Consider the following 21,224-nt stretch of genomic DNA (forward strand, 5'->3'; position numbering starts at 1 on the left):
TTGTAAATATATGCTGGTTGCCAATTGCCCAAATTTTGATCACATGACTGGAGATGCTATATCAGTTGTAAATATGAAGACCAGTCATATGTCACTTTTCCAGTGATGTTGTAACTTTGAATGGTCACTAAACAAATGTTTGTAAATGGAGGACCTTCTTATTATGAGACCAAGCGTATGGCTCATCCCAGCTGAGATGAGAGCCTATCTGTTTGCTGTAGAAGCAAGTTGACATGAACTCAGACAACAGCATATTAAACTTAAGCACAGGTATGCCCATGATTTTTGCCAGGACAAAATTTTCTGAGAAACCCGGGAAAGAAGGATATTCCACAATATACTAGAACCACTTTGGTTTATTGATTCACCTGATGCCAAAATCCTAGCACAGCCCATGCCCACCCTGGATCCCTAAAGGCAAAAAACATCGTGATATGTCACAATATGTAAATGTGACGCAATCGAGTTTGATATCCGTGAGATGTGGCAATAAATAAATAAATAATTCTTGGTTCTTGAGAGAGAAGATTGATCATGTTGTATTAAAAAGTTTATTATATTTTAACAATAAGGAAAATGTCTTTTCTAGGAAATCAATTCATTCATCTGTAGTAATTTCTTCTGAAAAGTGATGCAGAGATTTTCATGAGGGATTGCTTTTGTGTTTTCAGTATTCATTTGTAATATGTAATTTTTTTAAAGCTTGTATGCAGAGCTGCATTATGGATTTTTGTTTGATATTGTAAACTTTCTTAGTGTTTTCTATTTTAGATAGCGCTCTCTCCAAAAGTTACAATAGTTAGGGTGACAATAGATTCCTTTATTTGCACTTTTATTAAAGATGACAGTTTATCATATAGTGAGTAAGGTATGAAGCAATAGTAGATATGGCTTTTTCCGGAATCAGGCAGGTGTAGCTATTCTGGTATTGAGGCTGAAGTGATTCACAGAGGCACTTATGAAACTGGGAGTGGTTTTTTTATGTTCAGGAAGAAACGGGGGGTCATAATTATTTTATTCTGTAGAGACCTGTATATAGCCCACAGCAGCTGCATGCTGCTTTGTGTAAAAACTTAAACAAAGTTTTCTTGGGTAGAACTTTGCTGTTAACGATCTGTTTTCTTTGCTTTCTTTCAGTCTCATCAGAATTCAAAATGCAACAGCTGGTTTCTTGTCTGGGTGTATGGTTTTTCCTACAGCTTCCCAACCTTGGTTCTGGAACACGTGTAGTCTACAAAGTACAGGAAGAGCAGCCACCCAATACACTCATTGGAAGTCTGGCAGCAGACTATGGCTTCCCAGATGTAGGACATCTGTATAAATTAGAAGTGGGTGCCCCCTATCTGCGTGTTGATGGCAAGACTGGTGATATCTACACCACAGAAACTTCCATTGATCGGGAAAGCCTGAGAGAGTGCCAGCACTTGTTCCCAGGAGATCCTTGTTTTCTGGAGTTTGAGGTTTCTATCACAGACCTGATGAACAATAGCCCTCGCCTACTAGAGGGGCAGATTGAAGTGATGGACATCAATGACAATACACCCAACTTTGCATCTCCTGTCATCACACTAGCCATTCCTGAAAATACCAACATTGGTGCACTTTTCCCTATTCCATTGGCTATGGATCGTGATGCTGGTGCCAATGGTGTTGCTTCCTATGAGCTCATGCCTGGTTCAGATGCCCAAAAACTTTTTGGCTTGCAAGTAGCAGAGGATCAAGATGAGAAACAGCCACAACTAATTGTAATGGGAAACCTAGACCGAGAGCAGTCAGAGTCCTATGACTTAACTATCCGGGTTCAAGATGGGGGTAGCCCACCTCGTGCTAGCAGCGCTTTGTTGCGAATCACCATTCTGGACATGAATGACAATGCACCGAAGTTTGAGAAACCATTGTATGAGGCTGAACTTTCAGAAAATAGTCCTATTGGTCACTCTGTACTGCAGGTGAGCCCTTTTTCAATAGAAGAGTCTAAACATACATAATTCTGGATTTAGAGTTTGAGTACCTATTAATTTCAAAATATGAAAAGGATGATGTATTTAGGTATTTTACATGTGTTACTTATTACTTTCCTAATATTTTAGAGACAAGATGTATTGGATGTTTGGATTAGTCAAAAGCTTTTGCAAACAATACTGGAGGATTGGAGCTGGAAAAATGAGTTAATTTCTGCAGTCAAATTCACTGGAATTAATGGGGAGAGAAAAGCATATATTTTTCTTTTCTCAGCTTCTGATCATATAGTTTACTGTTCCAATATCACTTACAGCTACTAGTGCCATCAACAATAGCACTAGATTCCACCTGGTTACATCAGAAGGCAGGGCAGTAAGATTCTATCCTTCAGCATGACTGAGATCAACAGCTATTGTTTTCCTGCTAACCAATTCCATTAAATATGGTTTTGTCTTTTGCATTATTTTTATCATGCTATAAATGTAAATATGGGTAAATATTTTTCCTCTGAGACTTATATATTCAGGAATAATAAATATTTTTGGCCAGATAAGAAATGGTCTTAGCTGACATTGGAATTAAGGAGAAACTTCCTAATAGTGAAGACAACAGGTGGAACAGCTTGCCATCAGAAGTTGTGGGTGCTTCATCACTGGAGGTTTTTAAGAAGAGATTGGACAGTCAGTTGTCTGAAATGGTATAGGGTCTCCTGCTTGAGCAGGGGGCTGGACTAGAAGACCTCCAAGGTCCTTTTCACCTCTATTCTGATTGACATTTGGCTAAATCAAAGCCACCTTTTCCTGTCTTAAATCATCACCCCAACCAGTGCTGCTTTTGTAAAAACAAAAGGTGCCGGAACTCACACATGTCATACAACCCGCCTTGCCTACCCTACAAAGTTCCATCCAAAAAAGGTGGTGGAACTCCGTTCTGGGCATTCTATGACAAAAAAAGCCCTGACCACAACTACTCCTTTCTTAGTGATTTTGAGGCATAGACATTATGTGGGGATAACTTTAACTCATCTTACTCACCTTATCCATATTCAAATCCATGAACTGAGCCCTCCATTCATACACTTAAATCTTTACACGTTTAAGAGAATAAAAGGGTAGTCCAATCCTCTGCTCAAGCAAAAGACCCTATACCATTTCAGACAAATGGCTGTCCAATCTCTTCTTAAAAACCTCCAGTGATTAAGTAGTCACAGCTTCTGGAGGCAAGCCATTCCATTGAAAAATTGTTCTCATCGACAAGAAAGTTTTCCTTATTTCCAGGTATAATCTCTCTTTGATTAGTTTCCATCCATTTCTTCTTGTCCTGCCTTCAGGTGCTTTGGAGAATTGATTGACCCCCTTGTCTTTGTGGCAACCCCTTAGATATGGTCATGTCACCTCTAGTTCTTGTTTTCATTAGACTAGATATAACCAGTTCTTGCAATAGTTCTTCATATGTTTTAACTTCTAGTCCCCTAATCATCTTTGTTGCTCTTTTCTGCACTTTCCATAGTCTCATCATCTTTTTTATATTATGGCGACAAAAAGTGGATGCAATATTTCACATGTGGTCTTACTAAGTCATTATAAATCAGTACTAACACTCATGTGATCTTCATTCTATCCCTCTGCTAATGCAGCCTATGACAGAATTGGCTTTTTTGGCAGCTGCAGCACACTGCTGGCTCTAAGTGGTTGTCCACCAGAATTTCCATGTTTCTTTCACAGTTACTGCTGTTGAGCCAGGTACTACCTACTTTGTACCTGTGCATTTGGGCTTTTTTTACTTAAATGTAAAACCACCTTTCTTTTCTCACCACTGAATTGCATTTTGTTGGATAGGATTCAGTGTTCAAGTCTGTTGAGATCTTTCTGGATCTTGAGCATATCTGGAGTGTTGCTATTCCCGCCAGTTTGGTGTAGCATTTTCCTGCTTTCTTATTTCTCCAAGTATAAATAACAAAACATAGGAAGGCATTTTTATCTAGCTTGATACAAAACTCTTTTGAAAGGCTTATTATCATTTAGGGATTGATTGTAACAATAGGGAAGGTTTAAATTTTTCTACATTAGTCTGAAGTTCTAAGAAGACTAAGAGGATACAAAGGGAACTCCTCAAATTTGCAGATGACAAACTAGGGGGAATTGCTAACACTTTGATAGATAGACTCAAGATTCAGAACATTGGGCCCTATTCAACAAAATGCAATTCAGTGGTGAGAAAAGTAAGGTCATGCATCAAAAGAGGGATAATGTCAAGACTATGAGAAGTGATAGTACTGCTTTACAATATGCTGGTGAGATCACATTTTGAATAATGTGTTCAGTTCTGGTCACCACAATACAAAAAAAGATTGAGATCTTTGAAAGAGCAACAAATATAATAAAAGGTCTGAAGTCTATTCATCCTATGATGAATGATTAAGAACAGATTATTATTTATCTCTGAGCATTCTGCCAGTTTCTGAGTCCTTATTGTTAGTGTCCTATGTTCTGATTCTCCACTAGATGTCAGCAGTTATTTCTTTTTTCAGTTTTTTTTTTCAATCAAAAAGTTATTTTTTGTTACGTGTTTTTTATAATTCCATCAAAACACTTTAGGGCAGTGGTTCTCAGCCTGTGGGTCGGGACCCCATTTGGGGTCGAACGGCCATTTCACGGAGGTCGCTAAACAACGCAGTCCGCCATTTTTTCCCCCTTTTCCTTAGCTGTGCTACTCCTTTTTATTCTATTGGCTTTTGAAAACCAATAGAATTAGACTCTCTTGAATAGAGTCTAATTCTATTGGCTTTCAAAAGCCAATAGGAATTGTCCAGGCTGTCTCTGCCCTGCTGAGCCCGCCAAAAGTCCCATTCTGCAAATGGTACTGCACCAGTTGAGTAGTCCTCGACTTATGACCGGTTGGGGGTCGCGGCATTAAAAAGGTTGAGAACCACTGCTTTAGGGTATACTCTTGACAGTTCTTTAGTTCCTAAATTTATCCAGTCTGTAGTATTTTAAATTGAATTTTAGTATATCTCTTTCCTCCTTAATATTAATTTGCAGCTTCCGTCTATAAGGGAATGGGGATATAGTTCCCTCCCTTCCCTTCCGGAAGTTTTCTTGCTTTGGAGATCTTTTTCAAGGATTCAATTAGTAGATAGAAGAAAGAAGATCAATATTCTCACCAATTCCAAGCATGCTGTTCACCGATGTTTGGGTTTGTGCTCTTGGACTTCGGCTGCAAGTAGCTTGGGCTAGACGCTGATCTTACATTAGCCTTTCTACTGTCCATACAGCTTCAGATTGTCCTTGTAACAGAGATGGGATAGTTTGGCAGATGTTTTTGATGTTCGATAGCCATGGGCTGAGTTATTCATTGTTATTGACAGAGTAGTGCAGTGACAAATAATATTGTGGTAGTAAATCTTGAAATATTCCTCTCTTAATATTAGTCTCTCACCATTGTCCTGGAAAGGTGTCTTCCATTGTGCCATTGATCTTTGCACAAAGCTTCTGATGTTTCTACTGACTCCTCTTGTTTCTAGACACTTGATTATCCAGTCATATGGCAGAGTGTCCAATGCTTTTTTGTAGTCAATCCATGCTACATTTAAATTGGTCTTCCTTCTCCTGCAGTTTTCCAAAGTCATCTTGTCTTTGATCAAGTTGATCTTTTGTTCCTCTGCTGTTTGGGTGGTTTCCTTTCTGCTCAGGTGGAAAAAGCTTGTTTTCAACTAAATGCTGTTGGACTGCATCAGCTACCACACCAATTAGCAATTTGAAAGTTGTTGGTAAGCCAGTAGTTGGCCTGTAGTTTCCTAGTGCTGCCGTTTTTGCTGGATCTTTCATTGACAAGTAGGTTTTGCCAGATGTTAACTATTCTTCAATTTTACTTTCTTGCAGTATGCTGTTAAACTGCTTGGCAACTAGTGGGTATAGACCAGTCAGATGTTTCAATCAAAAACCATGCAATTCATCTTCACCTGGTACTCACCAGTTCTTCCTCTTTTCTCTATCATTTCTGCTGATACTACTAGTTCTTCTCCAGCATGATGAATGTAGAATCCACAGGTGGGTAATCTCAGCCTTCCTGCTCAGATGAGACTAAGTCAGAACTTTAGCCATGCCTTCCTCTGGGTGTGTCTTCCCAGTTATTCACTTAGTCTCGGCTCAGTAGGACGCAATTTTCTTGGCTCCTCAGTTAGACTAGGTTAATTAATTAGATTGATTCATTAATTGAATTTATTTACATTCAAAAGTCTCTAAATTATTGTGAATTATTCTTTATTGAAATTTGGATTCAGATTGACAAATTTATTGAAATATTGCTCAGACCTTTTAGGCTTCAACGAGTCTAACAGACTCCTGTGGAGCAGACTACAGGCCGATCTGAAGCGGGGCTTTTAGCTCCGATCCAGCTGATCAGTGGGAGCGCGGATCAGCAGAATAGCAGGCTTGCGGTGACTAGGAGTTCCTCGGAGCTCGGGCAGACCAGAGGGCTTCCCTTTCGGATCGTTGTTGATGCCACGAGGTTCCTTTTGAAGCAGGCGGACTTTCGGATCGCAGTGGAGGCTGTGCGACTTAACAGAAAGTGTTTTTTTGACGAACGGGGAAAAGAGGGCTTTAACTATATTGGGAGATCCCTTAAAGCTTTTTCCTTCCAGGGGGCCTAGTAGCCTTCTCTTCGCAGTTTTTGGCGCGGACGCCATTTTTAGGACAGACTACACAGGTGGGGACTCCATTTTGAACAAGTGTTTAGGTGCGGATGCCATTTTGAATGCATTTTTAAACGCAGACGCCATTTTGTAGGGACCTCGTGTTCCTCAGAGCACAATTGGGCCTGCTTCATTTGCCACCTTAGCCTGCTGTGTCAGGCCTCTAACGGGGGGAAGTATTTTAACGCTATTCCAGGACAATTCTGTGCATTATCAAGACCAGTCACATGGTCGATCGCCATATTGCATTTGCATTATTTGGTCTAACTAATCATTGAAGCTCAGGTTACATTCTTTTCACTAATTGTGTTAATTTAGCGAGGGGGAATTTATATTAGAATCCACCTGTTCCACTTAGTTTGTGGTGCTGTGCCACAAGGCCTAGACAGGCAGTTCTAGTGAACTGTCTGGCTGTTTGCCACTGTTGTTGTTCAGGGCATGGGTTTTTTTCCCTCTCTGACAACCAGATCTGCGTGTTTGGGTTCCCCCCATTTCTGGATATCTCTTCCCCGGAATATCCAGACTGCAATGGCAGACAGTGCCTCGCCCCAGGCATCACAAGGCTCTGATATTCCCCCCGCACAAGTAAAGCGCAGATCAGCTGATTTGGAAGCAGGGGGAAAGAAAAAGGCCAAGACAAAGCACACATCTACCAAAGACCCCTCCAAGGCAGCCGAGCGAGAGGCTTCGAGGAGACATCAGGCGCTGGAGAGGGAATTCTCCAAAGCTCAAAGGCTCATGTCCAGTGAAGCTGAAGTGGTTCCCCCCGTTTCATTGGACCCTTCTCCATTTGAGCCTCCATATGTGCCTTCCCATGAGGCCCCTAGGGCATGGTCTCCTCAGGGGGAAACTGAACAGGTTGGTCCCCCTCGCTCTTCATCTTCCACTACACAACAAGGTCCTGAAGCCACGTATACTCCCACTGCAGTTGGGGCTCGCTCTATGGAACAACAGGATATTTGGTCAGATCAGTTCCAGGCGTTCATGCAACATGCATTTACACAATTTATGTCATCCTCTAGGAGTCAACGACCCTTGCAACTGCCACCCCCTCCATCCATGCCTCCTTCTCAAACGGGATGCGTTACGGTTTCCGGTTCCGGTTTCTCCGAGACTTCTTCTCAATTAGGCGAGGAGGGGTCCGTGGACCTGGAGATAGCCAACATGCCCACTTCAGAAGATGAGGAGGCAGCACCAGAGCAAGTGCCAACTTCTGGTCTATTTGATCCTTCCCTTTTCAGGTCACTACTTATGAAGGCCTGTACTATGGCCAACCTCACTTCAGCACAGGAAGCCAAGCCTTCCACCTCCACTATCCAGGAGTCTAATCTTTTGTTTGCAGAGCAGGTAGTGGAGGAGGAAACAAATTCCTTGTCCGAATGTCTTTTGCACTACGGTGGAGAAACAGTGGTCCTCTCTGACCACCTTACCTTCTCCCAATAGCACAGAAAAGAAGCTTTTCAATGTTTCTTCTTCATTTTCTTCCCTTTTGGAAGTGCCTACGGTGGACACTCCACTAACTTCATTATTTTCCACATCCACAATTCCAGGGGATATGGCGGAGGCTCTGAAGGCGGAGGACAAGAAGTTTGAGTTCTCCCTCCGCCGAGCTCACCAGGCCTCGGCATGGGCGATTAAGGCGGTGACTTCATCTTCCTTTTTCACAAGGGCATCCATCATGTGGCTCCGCAAACTCCAGGCACTCGTTCGTCCTGACCAGGTGCGCACACACCAGACACTGGGGAAGTTAGTGGCAGCGTTTGAATATATGGCAGACGCTTCTCTTCACTCGGCCAGGTACTCCGCTAAATCTTTTGCAGCCACAGTTGCCTCTCGCAGACTACTGTGGCTGAAACAGTGGCAGACCGACTTAAAGTCTAAGTGGCGTCTGTCGACTGCCACATACAGTGGTACACATTTATTCAGTCCAGTCCTCGAACAGCACATAATTGAGGGCAAAGACAAACGTAAGATTCTGGCACACCCCTCCAAAAAGTTGGATAGGTGGCCCCAGCAGGATTTTCGCAGACAGACTTTCCATCCCAGTGGTACCTGGGAGTGGAGGCAGCCCTTTCGGCCTGGGCAGTCCTGGGAATGGCCCAGAGGCTCGCGATCCTTTCCCCCTATACAGGATCGTCAACAGGACCGCCAGAACACTGGAGTCAAGGGCCAATACCAGTCCAAACGCCCCTTCCGGGGCTCTGGGGGCCATCCTTACAGATGGACCAAGTGACACCAAGAGAACTCTCCCATAGGCAGTCGCTTGTCGCTGTTCAGCAACATTTGGGAGGTTGCCACCATCGACTCTTGGGTCAGAGAGACCATAAAACACAGTCTTGCTCTAGAGTTCTTCTCAAATCCTCCAGACAGTTTCATACAGTGTCCCGTATCAAGAAACACAACCAAGGCAGAATTGGTAGCCACGGCCATCTCCCATTTGATAGAAATAAAGGCCATAGAGCTGGTACCCCAGGAACAGAAAAGAGAGGGATTTTACTCCATTCTGTTCGTGGTACCCAAAACCTCGGGGGGATGGAGGGCGATACTGGACCTAAAGGGCCTGAATTATTTCTTGACCTACAGGAGGTTCAAGATGCAGACCCTAAAGTCCATTCTGGCCAGCATCAGGAAAGGGGATTTCCTTTCCTCCATAGATCTGACGGAAGCATACTTGCACATCCTGATCCTCCCGGAACACTGCAGATTCCTTCGGTTTTGTTACGCGCACCGGCATTACCAGTACAGGGCTCTTCCCTTTGGTCTCTCTTCAGCTCCAAGGGTCTTCACAAAAATTTTGGCAGTATTGGCGGCTCACCTCAGAATGATCCCATGCACGTACAATGCTATCTGGATGATATTGTTGTCCAATCCAGTTCTTTCAGGTCGGCTCAGTCAGACCTGGAAATCATGATCAATACTCTTCAGGATCACGGGTTTTCCGTGAATTTCAAGAAAAGCCACACACTTCCTACAAAGCGCCTCCTTCATCTAGGTGCGAGAATAGATTCAAATCTTTGCAAGGTTTATCTTTCACAGGAGTGCCGGATCAGCATCCGGAGGCTTGTCCACCAGGTTCGGAGAGAGAAGGTAGTTCCTCTGGTCCAGCTGTCTCAACTGCTGGGAAAGATGGTTTCTTGCATGGGGATCATTCCGTGGGCCAGACTTCACTCCAGAAACCTTCAGTGGTTTCTCCTCCCCTTCCAGAAACGGAACCTCAGTTCATCCACAAGGAGGGTGAGGGTTCCTCACCACACCCTGTTATCTCTTCTGTGGTGAGCTTCATCTGCAATGACCAAGGGGACCATCTTCAAAGAGCTTCTCAGGCTCACGACCAGACACCAGTCTGTTCGGTTGGGGCGCCCATCTCCAGACTCATCTGGCACAGGGTCAGTGGTCCCGGTTGGATTTAGCTCACAACATAAACTGGCTCGAACTCATAGCCATACGCTTGGCACTCTGTCAGTTTTCCTCCCTAGAGGTGGGACAACATGTCCTGGTTCTGACAGACAACGTGGCAGCCAAGGCTCACGTCAACAAGCAGGGAGGGACCCGGTCATGGTCGCTCATGCTGGAGGCTTTGGATCTGGGTCTGTGGTCAGAGTCCAATCTGGGTTCCATCAGGGCGGAACACATATCAGAGGAGGCAAATCGACAAGCAGATTCCCTGAGCAAGGTCACAGTCGACCACTCGGAGTGGCGTCTGGACCTGGCACTGTTCAGGGAAATCTTGATCAGATTTGGTCATCCACAACTGGATCTTTTTGCCTCCCTGATAAACTCCCAACTCCCCAGGTTCTTCACCAAGTTCCCGGCACGGGGGGCGGAGGGAATAGACGCTCTCCGGTGCAAGTGACCGGGAGGACTGCTTTACGCCTTCCCTCCCCTTCCATTGATACAGGCAACCATTCGCAAACTGATTCAGGAATGAGCGGAGATAATCTTAATTGCTCCACATTGGCCAAGGCGTCCGTGGATTGCCGACCTTGTGGATCTATCGCTCTCGCCACCATGGAGGATTCCCCTGGACCGAGTTGCTCTCAGCCAAAGGAATCTTCAACATCCAGATCCACAGTGGCTCCAGTTGGCCGCTTGGCACTTGAGCAGGAAAGTTTAGCTAGGCAATCCTATTCATCTGGGGTGATCTCAATGATCCAAGCCTCAAGGCGCCCCTCGACTAATAGGATTTATGACGCCACGTGGAAGAACTTTTGCACATGGTGTGCTAAGCAGCAGCTCAGGCCGCTATCGGTCACCATTCCTAATATATTGGAATATCTTTTGGAAGGTATGAATAAGGGCTTATCACCTAGCATCATCCGCAGACAGGTTGCGGACCTATCAACGGTCCTTACCTGCGACAACCTGGTCCCTCTATCGCAACACCTGGCAGTTAGTGCTTTTCTGAAAGGGGGGATTAATGCTAGACCACCTGTGGTGCATCGGTATCCATCTTGGGACTTACCTAGGGTGTTACAAGCCCTGACTTCTCCACTGTTCGAGCCCATCAGGTCTTGTTCACTTCATTTTCTTTCTCTAAAAGTGGCATTCTTAGTAGCTATCACATTGGCTTGGCGGATTTCGGAATTGGCTGCACTCTCAGTTAGGAGTGATTTGTGTACCTTTTTCGAGGATAGGGTGGTCCTTTGATTGGACCCTTCCTTTATTCCAAAGGTCAATACCTGGTTTCATAGGTTCCAGGATCTGGTTCTTCCAGATTTTTGCCCTAATCCGTCACATCATCTGGAGAGACAGTGGCATAAGTTAGATGTGCGCAGGGCTCTGTGCCATTATGTTAAGCAGACCTCAGCTTTTCGCAAGTCGGAGGCTTTGTTCGTGTCCTTTCAACCCTCTGCCATGGGTCAGAAGGTCTTGAGTCTAGTAGCCCATTTTTCACTAGATGTCCAGGAACTCCAACATGTTACATGGTCCTTGTTAACCTGGACTACAGCCAAGCTTTTGGTAATTTATGTCTCACCATATTGTTTGTTTGTTTATTTATTTATTTATTTATGAGACTTATATACCGCTTTAAGTGCGAGCACTCTCTAAGCGGTGTACACCAGTAAGCAATATATATATATATATATTTACATTGCCCCCAACAATCTGGGTCCTCATTTTACCTACCTTGGAAGGATGGAAGGTTGAGTCAACCTTGAGCCGATGAGATTTGAACCGCTGACCTGCTGAACACAGTCAGCTAAAGTGGCCTGCAGTACTGCACTCCAACTGCTGTGCCACCTCGGCTCTAAGAGAGACACTCTTTGTCTGACTCCTCTAATGAGACCTGTCCAGTACGATTGAACTTCTGGCATAGTTCTCATCTTCTCCAGAGCATCACAAGCCCCACAACCACATCAAGGTAGTGTCTTACTGAAGGTTGTTATTATTATTATTGTTGTTGTTGTAATTTTAACTTATTGGCTGCCCATTTTACCATACAGCAACTCTAGCTCTGAATGTGAAGATTGGTTGCAAAGTTACTTTTACATCATCTTCATAACTGCAAATGGTTGCTGGAGGCAGTTACTAAAGGAGGGGTCCCCAAACTCCAGGTCGCAGCCTACTACCAGGCTTTAGCCCATTTGGAATTGGGCCATGGAAGCAGTGAGTGCGCACCCTTGTGCAACTCCGCTTGCGCGAGCAGCAACCTAGCACATGCACGTAGCTCCATTTGTATTCACCTGCCACTTGTGTGTAACCATTCCCTCTCCCCTCCCTACTGGTCCACATAGCTGGAAAGATGGGAATTGCTTTGCTATAGGACTATGTATATATACTTTATATAGCCGTCCAGCTCATACAAATGACTCCAGGAAGTTTACAGTATTGAAACAAACCTTTTGGAGCCATCTCAATCTCTAAGGGGATGCTATTCCATAGCTCAGTTGCTGCCACTGAAAAGGCACAACTCTATTAAAGTAAATTTAAATTTCTTCTCTCTTTACCCATTGTTGATCATTGTAAAGCCAATTTAGAAAGTAGATTTCTGAGAGGAATTGGGATTTCTTGTTAGATAACATTTACTGTATAATAAATTTAATAATAAATGATGCATCATAGGGCAACAATTTTTGAACCAAGGAACTTCAAATAGGCTAATGTAAAGAATTTATCCAAAATCCATGACCGTTGATTCTGGAGGGAATGAAACTTGGGAAAGTTGTGGCTGCTTCCATGCTACCAGCTATTGCTGGGCTGCTACAATCATGTGATCTTCATTTTCAACGTTCTGTGACAGTTTTCCAGTCAGTCTTGCAGTCCCTCCCTCCCTCCCCCACCTAGCAGCAGCCATTTACTTGTCTGCTGGAAAGGGAAGAGAGGAAGGAAGGGAGAATATTGATGATCCCTACCAGATTCCCACAAGAAAAGTCAATTGAGAACCTGGAAGGAAATTAAAAGTCGCACCTAGTACCATTGCTTTTTTGTCCACACTAGGTCATTCTATTTAGGTAAGGGAGTATCTCTGAAAAGATGACCTAATGGAATACAGATTGTCTAGTTGTAAATAAAATTATTTATTGAATAAAAGCATCTTAGGTTTCTATCTTTATACTGAAGAATGATCCTTATTTCAGTATTTGGATTAGAAGTGTGTACGGTTGTTTTTAAAGTTTCTTTTTATCATGTTTTGTTATTTGATGGTCCACTGTTCTCCAGCATTGGAGATGGAGAATCCACCAATGGGTTTAGACTGTATTCCTGCCCAATCAGATCAAGTCAGCCAAAGTTGCCATGCCGGTCCTGGACCATAGAGATCCCAATCTTGACTTGATCTCGCCCAGGACAGACGTGCAAGTTTGGCTCTTAGGCAGGTACAGTCTCCATTGGTGGATTTTCTAGATTCAGTAGTTGAGCAGTGGCCTTATATTAATAATTTGATCTCTATTCAGGCACATTCTAAATTTCTCTATTCAAAAGATTCTATTTTGGGGGGAGGGGGGAAAGTTCTGAGGGTCCAAGGAAGGGGATCCTTCCTTCTTTCCCTCCCTTTACCTTTTCTTCTCCTGATACATAGACCTCCCCAAAGCCCCTAAATTGTTTTTTCTATCGCATATGGACTAACGGCTGTTAGTCCCAATTGTTTCAGAGCGATCAAATTGTTGCTGGAGCCTACGGTTGCAGCTCCGTTGCCTCGTGGCACATTCAGGAAGGGGGGGGGAGGTCTTCCTTTAAACAAGCTGTTCTTCAGATTTTCACATTCCCAATCGTTCTCGGAGCTGCAGCTGCAGCTCCGCTGTCCATTTAAGCCCCAAATTTTTTCCTGTTGTTTGCTTTAATTCGGAAGCTGCGATCGTCTTTCTCAGGTTGCAGGCACTCTGCGTGACAAACGGCAGCTGCTGATCAGCTGTTCGGCGGCGGTCAGAAGGGCGAAGAGATTTCAATTTCCTGAGAAAGTGTTAGTTGGGGCCGCGGAGTTCTCCCAGAAATAGGGAGGTCATTTGTACTGCGCCAGCCATTTTTTACGGAGATCTGTGCCACTTCTTTATGAGCGGCCGCCATTTTGGACCATGTGGACCAGGCTCCGGAAAGTTTCGCAGCTTTGTATAAAGAAAACTGGAGGAAGGGGCTACTTCCTCCTCCTTAAGGACATTTTCCCCGTTACTGGGAAAGGCAATTACATTGGGGTCAGTGGACTTAGACAGGCAGGCTGGGAATAGTGCATTCCCGGTTCTACCATACCAGGCAGGTTGCCATTTTTGCGCACGGCCGCCATCTTGTTTGACAAATAGGCCCTTTTTGCCTTGAGGCCTAAGACCTCCAGGTGCGTCCTAGCTCTTTCAGAGCACGGTTTCAGATATTACTGGAATTCTCTGTGTTCCATTCACCTTGAGAACTAGTGAGCCATTTATTCAGTTTTTCACATAGCATATAGGTTCCCTTTTTTTTGCTCATTTTATGAGATTGTTTTTCCCAGACTTGGTGTCTTCAGCTGTACCTCGCTCATTCCAGACTAACTGTGATCCTGTGCTTATTAAATCACCATCTATTTTATCTGGATTCCAGGCGTACCCCATTGTGCGTCTGTTCTTATCCACAACTGCCCTAGCCGGATTCCAGGCGTCCCTTGTCGTGCATCTGTCCTTATCCGTGCATCATTTATAGCTGGGTTCCAGGCGTCCCCTATCGTGCGTCTGTTCTTATCCACTCTGTAGCATTACCTGGATTCCAGGTATCCCCATTAGTGCGCCTGTCCTTATCCAGTGTATAATATCCTCTGCATCTCAGGGGCCCCCTATCGTGTTCCTGCAGTATCAGAGGATGGAGAAGTCCATGTCTACCACAAAGTGCAACTTACCATCTTCCTCGTCTCCAATGAATCCCATCTCTCCTGGCCTGGTGAGCGCAGATAAGACTGCAGCCAAAAGTAAGGACAAAACTACCACCAAGGCTTCAAAGAGGTCAGAAAAGCAGGCCAGCCGCAGACACCAAGCTCTGGAAAAGGAGTTTTCCAAGGCACAAAAGAGGGCCAGGATAGAAGCCAAGGGGAGGGGTTGGTCTTGGACCTACCATTAGGTCCCCCAACCTTCCTCCGGGCATATGGTCAACAGGGGAGTCATTTCATTCCCCAGCGCAGAGTGGAAGTGGCGGAATTCTGCTGGTTTCCCAACCCACGGCCGCAGGGGCTCATCACAGGATCCCAGAGGCGACATTCACTCCTACTGTGGCCGGTCTTCGACCAAACGAGCCCGTTCTCCTCCCTATGGAGGACCGTCTCGCCTTATTGATAGCACAAGCGGTAGACCGCGCTCTTGATGCCAGGACGCAAGCTTCTGATTCAGGGACTGTCCCTCCTCCTACTACACACCACTCGGTCCCTCAGACCTATTATGCCCCATCTTCCCCGTCTGGGTCCACCTACTCTGAGGGTTCATCTCTTCAGGCACATGACACAGAACAGGGGATTCCAATGTCTGAGGAGGAGGATCCTACCCCAGAAGCCCCCTCATTCAGTGGTCTCTTCAATCCTTCTTTCTTTGTCACCTTACTCGGCAAGGTCACATCCACAGCCCACCTAGGCCCTGAGCCTTCCACATCTACTACCACCGTTTCCCCAGAATTGGAGGCGGATCCAAATTTCACCAAACTGGTGGCTGCTCAGCACTGCATCCCTTGTCCCTCCATGTTGTTGACTGCGATAAGGAGACAATGGACATCTCCCGCCTCCTTTCCTCTTCCAGGTAATATGGATAAAAAGTTATATAATGTGGCTAAGGATTTGGAGGAGGCACTGGAAGTGCCTGCAGTGGATGAGCCATTCGGGCCACTTGTATCTCCCACTGCTATTCCCGGGGATGTCTCTGAAGCCCTCAAAGCAAAGGACCATAAGTGCGAACTCACTTATCGCAGAACGCATCAGGCTGCTGCATGGGTTGTTAGGGCGGCAACCTCAGCATCCTTTTTTAATAGATCTGCTCTCCGTTGGCTCAGGCAACTTCAGGCCCGTGTACCAGTGGAGGATATCTGTACACATCAGGATTTTAGCAAACTGGTGGCTGCCACAGAGCACACATCAGATGTCACCCTCCAGGCTGCCAGGTTTTCTTCCAGAGCTATGGCATCTAACGTGACTGGTCGCCGGATGCTGTGGCTGAAGCACTGGCAGGCAGATGCCAAGTCTAAATGGTGTCTTTCGGCTGCTCCATATCAAGGGGGTAAGTTGTCTGGGGATGCGTTAAATCCTTACTTAACTGAGAACAAGGATAAGCGCAGGGTCCTTAATCACCTCTTTAAGAAACCAGACAAATGGCAAAATTGTTACCAAAGGCGACAGTCATTTCATGCAGGAACTAGGTATAGCTACTCCCAACCTATGCGTTCCTTTCCAGACAGACAGGACAGACAACCTGACAGACAGACAGACAGGCCTAGACAGCAATCTCCGGGCAAGCGGCCCTTTCGCGAGAACGGCCGACCTTTCCACTGATCCAGGTGACTCTCTGGCGATTCCTCCGATGGGGCAGGCTCTCCCTCTTCGCCCACCAGTGGGAGGCCATCACACAGAAACGTGGGTACTAAACACCATACGTCATAGTCTGTTCCTAGAATTCATTTCCAACCCTCCAGCTCGTTTTCTTTTTTGCCCCTACCCACGAAACTGAACAAAAAAGAGACTAATGAGGGAGGCCGTTCAACATCTGTTAAGCATACAGGCCATAGAACCGATACTGGTGGACCAGAGAGGTCGGGGATTTTATTCTATCCTCTTTGTCGTTCCAAAGGCGTCAGGGGGATGGAGAGCCATTTTAGATCTCAAAGGTCTGAATTTTCTTCTGGCTTACCGCAAATTCAAAATGCAAACACTCCGCTCCATCTTGGGAAGCGTGGGGAAAGGGGACTTCCTCACGTCTATCGACCTTATGGAAGCGTATCTTCATATCCCCATCTTTTCCCCCCACTGCCGGTTTGTAAGGTTTGCATACAAGGGGTGCCATTTCCAATACAGGGCGCTCCCATTTGGCCTCTCTTCAGCTCCCAGGGTCTTTACCAAAATCCTGGCGGTATTGGCAGCTCATTTACGAATGATACCAGTCAGAGTCCAATGTTACTTGGACGACATATTAATCCAGTCATCATCCATCCAGTCCGCAAGGGCAGACCTCAAACTGGTGATAACACTACTCCAAGACCATGGATTCTCCATAAATTTTCCAAAAAGTCACATGGTCCCCACAACCAGACTGTTGCACCTCGGGGCCATTATAGACACAGTTGACTGCTGGGTGTACTTGTCCCAGGAACGCCGGAACAGCATAAGAGACTCCATCCTGAAATTACATGGGGGTCGGTCAGTAACATTGGTCAGTCTTTCCCAATTGTTAGGCAAGATAATCTCGGCCATAGCAATCGTCCCCTGGTCCAGGCTTCACTCCAGGGAACTACAGTGGTTCATGCTCCCATTTCAGAGACAGAACCTCAGTTCCTTCCAATGACGGACAAGTCTCCCACCATAGGTGGTGCGTTCTCTCAGGTGGTGGCGATCAACTGCCGTGATAACTACAGATGCCAGTCTATTCGGCTGGGGAGCATACCTGCATTCGCAGTGGGCTCAGGGCCGCTGGTCTCGCTCAGACCTGCGCCACAACATAAATTGGCTAGAACTAAGGGCCATACATCTACACTGCGTCACTTCCACAGGCTGGTGAAGGGGCATCACGTACTGGTCCTCACGGACAACGTGCCCGCCAAGGTTCATGTGAACCGCCAAGGGGGCACCAAATCTCGGGCCTTACTGACCGAGTCGCTCTTACTGGGTTCTTGGGCAGAACACAATCTGTCCTCTATCAGGGCCAATCACATTTCAGAGGAGGCAAACACTCAAGCCGACCTTCTGAGCATTGCCATGGCAGATCACTCAGAATGGCGCCTTCACCCGAGACTCTTCAGGGAGATCTGTCACCGTTTTGGTCTTCCACTTGTGGACCCCTTTGCGCCCCTGAGCAACGCTCAGCTGTCTTGGTTTTTCTCCCGGTTTCCGTCTCCAGGGGCGGAGCAGACGGATGCTCTTCGGAGCCCATGGCCTCAGGGTCTACTTTATGCATTCCCTCCTCTACCTCTTATTCCAGCAGTAATCCGCAAGCTTCTTCGGGAGTGAGCGGAGATACTCCTAGTGGCCCTTTATTGGCCAAGGAGGCATTGGTTCGCCGATCTGAGGAATTCTCCCTAGCAGACCCTTGGCAGATTCCTCCGGAACGGGTCTCTCTCAATTAAGGGGCCATCCTTCATCTGGATCCCCAATGGCTCCAGTTAGCTGTCTGGCACTTGAGCACTCTCTCTTAACACAGGAGCTCTGCTCGCCAGGGGTCATTACTGTCATCCAGGCCTCCCATTGTCCTTTCACAAACTGGATATACGAGGCCACGTGGAGGAATTTCCAGTCACGGTGCTCTGGTCATCACATATCACTCTCGGAACTCACGGTTCCCCATATTCTGGACTATCTGTTACAGGGCCTGGAGAAGGGCTTGGCCACAAGCACGCTGCGCAGACAGGTTGCTGCTCTTTCCACAGTCCTCACCTGCGACTCGGTGGGGTCCTTGGGACATCCCCCTTAATTCGTTCATTCCCTAAGGGGGCTTCTAACACCACGCGCCCTATGGTACACAGGTACCCTTCATGGGAATTACCAAGGGTCCTTCGGGCCATTACCAAGTTCCCCTTTGAGCCCCTGAAGATGTGTGATGTTCGCTACCTGTCTCACAAGGTGGCATTCCTGTGGCAATCATGTCACGGCGTATTTCGGAATTGGCAGCACTTTCTACAAAGGATGACCTGTGTATTTTTCACCAGGATCGGGTGGTCCTTCAACTTGACCCTACTTTCATCCCAAAGGTTAATTCTCTGTTCCATAGTCCCAGGAAATTGTACTGCCGAATTTCTGCCCCAACCCATCGCATGCGCTGGAATGGCAATGGCATAGCCTGGTACTATATTTAGGTACTATATTTCATGGACAGCGGCATTCCGTAAATCTGAAGCCCTCTTTGTATCCTTCCATTCTTCCTCCAGAGGTCAGAAGGTTTTCTCTTCCACAATTGGCAGGTGGATCAGGGCATGCATTGCCGGGGCATATCAGGCTGAGTCATTGCTGGCTCCACAACGCGTTACAGCCCACTCTACAAGGAGTGCAGCTACTTCTGCGGCTTGGGCCACCCAGGCGTCCATTGAGGACATTTGCAGGGCGGCTACATGGACTTCACCATCTCCTTTCATACAACACTACAAAATTGATAGGTTTGCCTTGGCTGAGGCTTCCTTTGGTAGGAGAGTTCTCCAATAGGTTTTACATCAAAGTGCCACACCGGACCAGTCTACTACCCACCCTCAGGGACAGTAGGCTTTGGTATGTCCCATTGGTGGATTCTCCATCTCCAGTGCTGGAGAAGGGGTGTTGTTTCCTGCCCTTGTAGGTCATTTAGGCCTAGGGTTAGTTAATTTGTGAGCCACAACGTCTTGCTGTCAGTCAATGGCTACGCTCGCGTCAATACTGGGATCTCTATGGTCCAGGACGGGCATGGCAACTTTGGCTGACTTGATCTGATTGGGCAGGAATACAGTCTAAACCCATTGGTGGATTCTCCATCTCTGTGCTGAGAAAAGGCATTCAGGTAAAACAACGCCCCTTTTCCTCCATTTTTTCTTCCAGTTTTGTCAGTAATTCAAGATCTGAGAGAAGGGAGAAAGGATTGTGGTTCAAACTTCCAAAAACAGCTGCTGCCCACAAAACAGTACAGTATTGTGATTGTTTTATACCACTTATCCAAAATTAGCCAGATAGAGGGTACAGGGTCCTTAGCTAAAGTTAAGGTCATTTGGGAAGGAAAAAATGGAACAATGAAAACCTTTTTTACATTGCTAGTATTAATATAGATATATAGTATTAATATAGTGGTCAGAGTAGCAAAATTTGCTACTCATTTATCTTAGTTTGGCACAAGGAGGAACCTTTTTTAAAAAATTTGAGCACCCAAAGTAATAATTTGAAAGCTTTTCTCAGAAGAAAGTCTCTGTCCTGAGATACAGGAATTCTGACTTCTTTTCACTGACTTACATATGGCTTTTGTAATCTGCAGCTTGGAATTAACACCACTAGGGAACATGTAATTTAGAAAATTGTGGTCTTTATTAAACTTATTTTCAGACTTTTCAATTTGACAATGACAGATTTGGCTTTAATCATTATCAGTATTATCACCATTGTCTCTTTTTGATAGAGGAATTTGTAGGTAGCTTTTAGCATGGTCTTAGTTCCTTTCTGTTGCTTGAAGAAGTGCCTGCTACTAGAATTTTGTTCCTCTTTTTCTTGGTAAATTTCCCACATACCATAATGGAAGAAGTGGCCTCTCACTTAAACCTGTTAAGGCGGCTCCACAAGAAAAATCTCAAAGAAATACTCCCTTTCAACCCCTGGCATGAATAAAACCTAGGTCACGGGTCGGCAACCCGCGGCTCCGGAGCCGCATGCGGCTCTTTGTGCTATCTCCTGCGGCTCCGGAGCTTCTTCCTCCCCTCCCCCTCCCCCTTCTTCCTCCTGCTGCCCCCCCAGGCTTCAGTCCCGGCTGGGGTGGAGGTGGCGAGGGCATCGCTTCCTGGGCCATCACCAGGCCACCGAGCCGGCCACGTGTCTGTCCGGGCAGTCCCAGCTGGGGGGGTGGCATCGCTCCCTGGGCTATGCATCTTTCCAGGCTGGGCCAGGCAGCAGTCCAGCCTGGGGCGGCGGCAGGAGGGCATCACTTCCTGGGCCTTCCCTGGGCAGCTAAGCCAGCCACGCATCTCCGTGGGCCGGGCTGAGCAGCAGTCCTGGCTAAGGGGGGCGGCGGCAGGGGCATTGCTCCCTGGGCCGTCCCTGGGCCACCAAGCCGGCTATGTGTCTCCCCAGGCCGGGCCGGGCAGCAGTCCTGGCGGCAGGAGGGCATCGCTTCCTGGGCGGTCCCTGGGCAGCTGAGCCAGCCATGCATCTCCTCGGGCCGGGCTGAGCAGCAGTCCCAGTCCCTGGGGACAGCTTCCTGGGCTGTCCCCAGGTCGCCAAGCTGGCCACGCGTCTCCCTAGGCCGGGCTGGGGACATCG

The 21,224-nt window shown here is 46.4% G+C and overlaps 1 protein-coding gene across 14 annotated transcripts in view; it reads left to right on the forward strand.

The window, feature by feature from the left end:
- The window catches only part of PCDH1 (protocadherin 1), a 347,254-nt gene that overhangs the window by 56,789 nt on the left and 269,241 nt on the right, over positions 1 to 21,224 (forward strand). For all 14 annotated transcript variants that reach the window (XM_039326009.1, XM_039326013.1, XM_039326015.1 and 11 more), the window contains one exon: positions 1,138 to 1,949. In XM_039326009.1, coding sequence (XP_039181943.1) covers positions 1,138 to 1,949 — 812 coding nt within the window. The remainder of the gene's footprint in view (positions 1 to 1,137; positions 1,950 to 21,224) is intronic.

The sequence above is a fragment of the Crotalus tigris genome, unplaced genomic scaffold (genome assembly GCF_016545835.1).
Source record: "Crotalus tigris isolate CLP2741 ecotype Arizona unplaced genomic scaffold, ASM1654583v1 scf7180000024339.11422700, whole genome shotgun sequence".
NCBI classification, from domain to species: domain Eukaryota; kingdom Metazoa; phylum Chordata; class Lepidosauria; order Squamata; family Viperidae; genus Crotalus; species Crotalus tigris.